Source organism: Hirundo rustica, chromosome 4, assembly GCF_015227805.2.
Source record: "Hirundo rustica isolate bHirRus1 chromosome 4, bHirRus1.pri.v3, whole genome shotgun sequence".
Taxonomy (NCBI): Eukaryota; Metazoa; Chordata; class Aves; order Passeriformes; family Hirundinidae; genus Hirundo; species Hirundo rustica.
This window is the reverse complement of record NC_053453.1, coordinates 5,844,709-5,851,432: the sequence shown is the minus strand read 5'-3', so window position 1 is coordinate 5,851,432 and position 6,724 is coordinate 5,844,709. Positions and strand designations below refer to the sequence as shown.

The 6,724-nt window shown below is 41.0% G+C and overlaps 1 protein-coding gene across 1 annotated transcript in view; it reads right to left on the bottom strand.

Annotated features, from left to right (window-relative positions):
* Positions 1-5,014: 5,014 nt before the first annotated feature.
* The window catches only part of CDC123 (cell division cycle 123), a 31,298-nt gene continuing 29,588 nt past the window's right edge, over positions 5,015-6,724 (bottom strand). The window contains exon 13 of the mRNA XM_040061727.1: positions 5,015-6,293. Within this exon, the coding sequence (XP_039917661.1) occupies positions 6,267-6,293 (27 nt within the window). The 3' untranslated portion in view covers positions 5,015-6,266. The remainder of the gene's footprint in view (positions 6,294-6,724) is intronic.

Sequence of the window (6,724 nt, the reverse complement as noted above, 5' to 3'; positions counted from 1 at the left end):
GCCATTTTCCCTGTGTATTACGGCCATTTCAAATTCTGATACAAACCTCCAAAGTGCCTGAGTGTATTCTCAAGTCACTGCCAACCACGGATTTTTATACAGGCTATTTATTTCACTGCTCCAGCCATTAATGAAGCTGTGGAAAAATACAGACCCTGAAATAAAATGTATGGTGGTCTCACAATGCCCTCTCTGGCTTCATCCCAATAGCTATTCCAAATGCAATTTTTCTGCTAAATTGTGTTAATTTCCTTCTTTTTTTCTTTTCTTTGAAAAAAGGAACAAGAGTATAGCGAGGCAAAGAAAACATTAACAGCATCAGTTTTCTCTGAATCATCCGTCATTTCTTCTCCATCCACTCATTTTTTCACACTTAATCATGTGCCTTTCCTTCAGATTTCCGCAGTTTTCATTTTGACTGATCCTTACAAGCCCCTGCTGTGCCATTTTCCCTTCACATTAGGACACTGCTGAGGGGCCATTAAAAAAGCACCTCTCTTCAGTTATCCCACCCACCTCTCCCAAATGGATCCTGGCACAGACACCCACACTTAGAAAACTGCCTTTTGAGGTCCTTATTCTGCTTCTCTCATCTCCCTGCTTTCTCCAGAGCACCAAATGCCAACTCCACAGCCACTTCCACCTGAATTACTTCTGACTTTTAAAGTTTTAAGCTTCAAATAAGCCTGACTGCAACCCAGAGCAGTTAATTCTAAAGTAACAACACCCTGTACCTTCTGAAATACAAACTGTCCTCTGGAAAAAATTCTATTAACTCTCTGTCTTTTCAAGTCTTCCCATGTTAGGCAACAGATTCTTGAGTATTGTTTGGAAATACTGGTGGATGAAAAATTGAGCACAAGCTGGCCATACACACTTCCAGCCCAGAAAGCCAAACGTGTCCTGGGCTGCATCCCCAGCACCGTGGGCAGCAGAGCAAGGCAGGGGGTTCTGTTCCTCTGCTCTGCTCTGGTGAGACCCCACCTGCAGTGCTGCATCCAGCTCTGGGGTCCTCAGCACAGGAAAGATCCAGACCTGTTGGAGCAAATCCAGAGGAAGCCACAAAAATGATCCCATGGCTGGAACACCTATCCTTCGAGGGAAGGCTGAGGGAGGTGGGGAAAGCTGGGAAAATCTCTGGGTAGACCAATATTGCAGCCTGTCAGTGCTTAAAGGGGCTTATAGGAAACATAGACTTTTACCAGGGGCTGTAGTGACAGGACAAAGGGCAGCAGCTTTAAACTGAAAGAGGATCACTTCAGACTGACACTAAGGAAGAAATTTTTTGTGATGAAGTTGGTGAGACACAGGAATGGGGTGCCCAGAGAAGTGGTTGCCCTGTTCCTGGAAGCAGAGGACTGGAGGACATTCACAGTCCTTTCCAACCCAAGCCATTCTGTGATTCCCAAGATTTGGAAATACACTGCTGGTGTTCAGCTTAGTGCCTCCAGCCTTTCCTGAGCGACAGCCTGTGATCCAGTGCTGCCATTTATCTCCCAAAGTCACTGAAATGCACATCAATCATTTCTGACACATCCTGATGCTGAGTTTCTCCTGTGTATTCCCCACACTGGTGTACAGACGTTTTAGCTTCACATGTTCATTCTCTCTCCTGGATATTACAGTCCCAGCTCCCATGAATAATTCATTTACATCAATGAAGTGCTACAGTCTGTCAGGACAGTTTCACTGCAGAAGCCAAGACAGAACCCAAAATTTCAAGCCCCTCCACCAGTTGGATTTGAGCCCTAAAGACCAGAAACAAGTACTGATTATTCTTTCCCTTTTGGACAGTAATGCTGTTTAGGAGCCACAAATCTCTCCTGGAAGTTTAGCTGCACTGGCAAACTTTCCAGAAGAAAGGTCCTGAGCAGGCAGTGTTTATGACCAACCTTCCCTACAAGCCAAAGCACATCCTTGGCAGAAGCCTGGCCAGCTGTTAGGAGGACATTAGTGTGATCAGAACACTATGGATACCCAGGTAGGATACCCATTGCTGCAACAGTTCACATGAAGGGATGTAGCAGGATACCTCCCTACCCCAATCTGTCCTCCCCAAAAGAAAGAATCAAAACCCCCCAAACCAGCCTTACTGCTGTGCCAGTGTCGTCATTACTACAAAATCCTGTAATCACACAAAACTGCTTAAGGGCTCTGTATCTTTGAGAAAGCTTCAAGATTACACAAAATATAGCGATTATGGCAACTAGTCTTATTTTAGTTCTGTATAATGTCAGGATGACCACAAGTTGGAGATCTTCTCTTTACAGAGGTCATCAAATTCAAATAGAAGACACTGTTAATTCAACATCCAGACTTTTGCTAAGGTATATTTATCAAGCCTCTAAATACCAGTGTTGTCATCAAGTGTCCTTCATGAATCAAAAGCACCATGGTCTGTTTCTGCTACACTTCAGGTCCTTCTCCTCTTGGCCAAAAATATGTATTTTAGTTCAATATTATTTCTTGAACTAATGTTCAAAAATGTAACATGTGTCTAAATACAACCAGAATTGATACTTTTGGCCTCTAAGGTTGAAATCAATCACCATTGCCAAGCTGATTTGTGTATTTGTGCTCACTGACAAACACCCCGTGCTCCTCTCTGCCTATTTGACACTTCAAATTTGGAACAGTTTGTGAAAGCCGAGTTCAGCTTCAAATGTTGAGCATGCACAAAGATACAGAAGGATTTTTACACAGGTTTGTGCCATGCTATTACCCATCTCCACATTGTCACTGATGTGTTTTGGGGTCCTTTCACCTGGCAATGCTCACCTGAAAGCCTGAAACCAGGAATGTCTAAAGGTCTCTTGCTCAAATGAGCACCTGAACTGCATCTCACAGGGTACCTTTTCTCTGCATCCTGGACATGAGCAACAGGTGAGTGTGTAACACTGAGATAGATGAGATTCCTAGCTAAATGTGTCAGATGCAGTTATGTGGATTTTTACAATCTATGATCAGCATCCAACAAGTGCTACTGATTTTTCTGAGACTTGGACCTGGATATTTCTCCCCTACTTTGAGAGTTTAAGGTGGGATTTTTTTGGTTGGGTGGTGTTTTTTTTTGTTGTTGTTGTTGCTTTGTTTGTTGTGGGTTGGTTTTTTTTTTTGTTGTTTTTTTTTTTGGTTTTTTTTAGGTATTATAGAGCACCACTCAAAAACATGCCTTTGTAAGAGGGAAAAGTGGATAGAGAGAGGTTTTAAAATTCAGATCGGTATTATCCATGCTGCTGCTACCAATTCTGGTCTTAATATTTATCCAAATAAGAGGCTGAAGGATGAGGAGAGACCTGGACAACAGTGGAGAGAGTCAAAAGAGAACAAACTCCATGGACTGAAGTTGGAAGCCCAGAAGGACAAGAGTGATACTTCAAATCCTGAACTAAACCAGGACATGTTAACAACTGCTACTTACAGGGTTTCAGGAATCCTGATCCTCACTATCCATCTGGGAGATTAAACATCACAAATATTGGCTGTGAAACAATGAGGACTTTTCCTTGGCACTCCTGGCAGAGCTGCAGCCCAAGAACTGAATCCCACTGCTGGAGCCATCAGACACAGCCAGACTTCTGCAGGGTTTGGCAGGCACAGGAGCTGTGTAAAATGACTGCATGCTACCTCCCCCTAAAACTTCTGTTTGTCATCTAGATGAGACTGCAAGCATCTTTGCACTGCTTCAAGCACATCATTAAGAATACATAGTATACAGTTGGCCCTTACTCAGCAAACGGTGATGATAGAATTTAATCCTGTGAACAAGGACCTGAACAACTGGAAATTTGTATTTTCAAATTTCTGTATGTGATGGCTAGAGGCAGAGACTGCTTTTATGATGGAATAGAAAAGTGTCATGTACTCTTCAGTGTAAAATTGATCTGAAGCATTTTTAATCTATCGGCATTAGCTCCCTCAGCTCCCCAAAGGGAATATGTTTGTTAATTATCCTAGGACATCAAAAGGGCATATAGAGTGAAAATTCTTTTAGAAGAGGATTCTTTATTTTAACAGCCAAATAAAATTCACTGTCTGGTTACCTGAAGTTGGGGGGAAAAAGCAAAGTACATCTAAAGTATGTATTTAAACTGTAAAGATACGGTATTTTGGGGGACCTGATCCTGTAGACCATAGTTTTATACTGGGGATTGTTTCTGTACCAGTTCTGAACCTGGGACCAGTATTTTTGCTCTGCCACCTTTCAGGGTTCCTCACTACCACTAAGCCCAGAGGAGGCAGGACAAGTTCCTGCAGCTCTAACCTGCAGTTCATTATCAGTGTTGGATGGCTTGGCTGAGCAGCCCGTGAATTCAGACTGGGCATCTGTCAGCATTTCACACGAGAAAAACTCCAGCCTGCCCACCTAAAGGGACACTCCAGAGTCCCAGCAAACTGGTCCAGTCACCAAAGATGTGAACATTCTGCAAAGATAGCTGAGAAAGTGGTAAGTTAATTTGTGGAGCCCACGTGGAAGAGGTGGGAAACTATCTTCCAGCTTTAAACTAAGACTTTGTGTTTTTAAAAACAATACACTGTAGTTTAGAAGAATTTATGAATCTATTGGAAGTTCCAGGGCACCATCTGTGTAATGGAAGTGTGGTTAGATCATCACAACAATTTAAGTTATGGCTAGAAACTTTAAAACAAAGAGGAAAGCTTTGTTAATTTTTTTTCACTTTGAGGCTCCTACCCTATTTAGAGACATTTATACTCAAATTATCCCTCTGATGAGGGTGAGAAACACTCATACAAAATCCTGCAGGATGGCAGGATTAGGTATAGCCCAGCCCTGAGTTAATGATCATCTAATCTGAATACAAAAAAGCTACTGAGAAGCAGGTTCCAGTGCTTCAAGTGCAGGGCAAACCTGCTCTGACTCCAGGAACTTTCATCTGTGATGTTTCATCAATGTGTGGACTCTTAATCTGCAAAATCTTTAACTAAGTAAGTTTTCATTCAAAAGTGAAGCTAAATAAAGACAGTAAGTAATAATTTAACAACTTAGCTCAGATTTAACATCCAAGAACAGACTGTAACCGAGCACCATTCCAATCTGACAGCAAAAGCAAGGCAAACACAAACAGCTTTATATACACACACAGTGTCACAAAACTGGTTCAAAATAGGAACCAATTTTCCAGGGGTTAAGAGCTCCTTCAAATGTCCTTTTGTTTCAGTGGGAACTCTGCACACGGTTAATAAATTACTGATGCCATACAAACACCTATATCCAAAAGTCAGCTGGTGATTCACCTAAAACTGTCCTCCCCCACCTCCCAAACAACAGCAACTGGTAACAAGAGCTTCTGTTTCCTCAGATTTAGTCAAGCTTCACTTTATACAAAAAAACACAAAGTACCAAATGAATACAGACTTTTAAGAGCTGAAAGAGTAATTGCTTTCATAAGGAACTCAGAGATGTGACACAAAAAAACCAAGACTGAGTCTGCATATAAAATTATAGGTTGATGTTAATTATGTATATTAAAGTCATAGATGATGTCTGGTATGTAATCATGTTAAAAAACAGGTTTCAAGAAAGGTTTACTATGAAAATGAAATGAAATTTGGCGAAGTTGAATGAATTTTGCTGCTTTAGCGACTGTGAAAATATTACTTTACTTTAAATGCATTCAGAATTTCAAATTCCCAATATGTAAAATTTTCAAACCTTAAGTAGTCTACCACAACTATAGCTGTTCTCTGAAATATCAGCCCTTGAAACAAAGAAAAAAATTCCTTCTCCATTTTTTTATTATTTTTTTTACATGAAGGATGAGAAGTGCTCCCAAAACAAAGTCAATTTACAATTTTAAAAGGTTACTGCAGATAAAAATGTACATTCCTTCTTCTTTGTGACTACATATTAAGCAGGACGGTGCCTAAATGCAGAGAATGCTCCATGTTCTTACTGCACAAGCATTGTGTGTTGCCATATTTACACTGGGGAGTCCAAGGGCGTAGCTCAGTGGAATCAGTCTTCACATCATGAGAAATGGAAAGCAGTTTGTCCAAGCTGCACCCAGGCTGTTGCTTCTTTGCACCTGGAGTCCAGTGAGAACTCACCCTGACCTTTTGTGTTTCCCTGAAAAAGCTTCCCTACACTTTTGTACAAACCAACAGACACAGAGGATGAACAGCTCTTCAGTTTTTCATTGACTATAAAAAGCAGGTTTTCTTTAAATCAATAGTTTAATAGTTATGCTAAATACAGCTTATGCCACATTTCTTGCTTGTAATTCAATGTAATGCTTCTGGGTACCTCAGTCGTCATCTTGCTGATTTCTTTTCTGTCAACAGAACAGGAGAGTTCAGAATGTTAGGACACAGTTATCTCAAGTAAGAGCACAAATAAATCATGCCAAGTGTTCCAGATACAATGGATTAGACAGTGACTGCATTTCTAAGTCATTTTTTGGAACAGTAAGAGATAATATTTCCAGCAAATGGAACAGAGCAAGATCAACCCTCTCTCTCATCCCGAACTATAGGATCTTATTTCCAGTAAAGAACAAGATTTGCCCTGTCCATTAACTAATGGAACATACAAGAACCAGAAAACATCATGGTGGTGGTAAGAGTCAGTGATCCAGATGCAGGTACCCTGCCCTCCCCTCCCTACCTTCCAAAGATGTCATGTTTTCATGTCACTGTGCATTAAAAGAACAAAGAAAGAGGACTGAAAAAGGAACAATTCTTTTGTGGTTTTTCCTAATATATT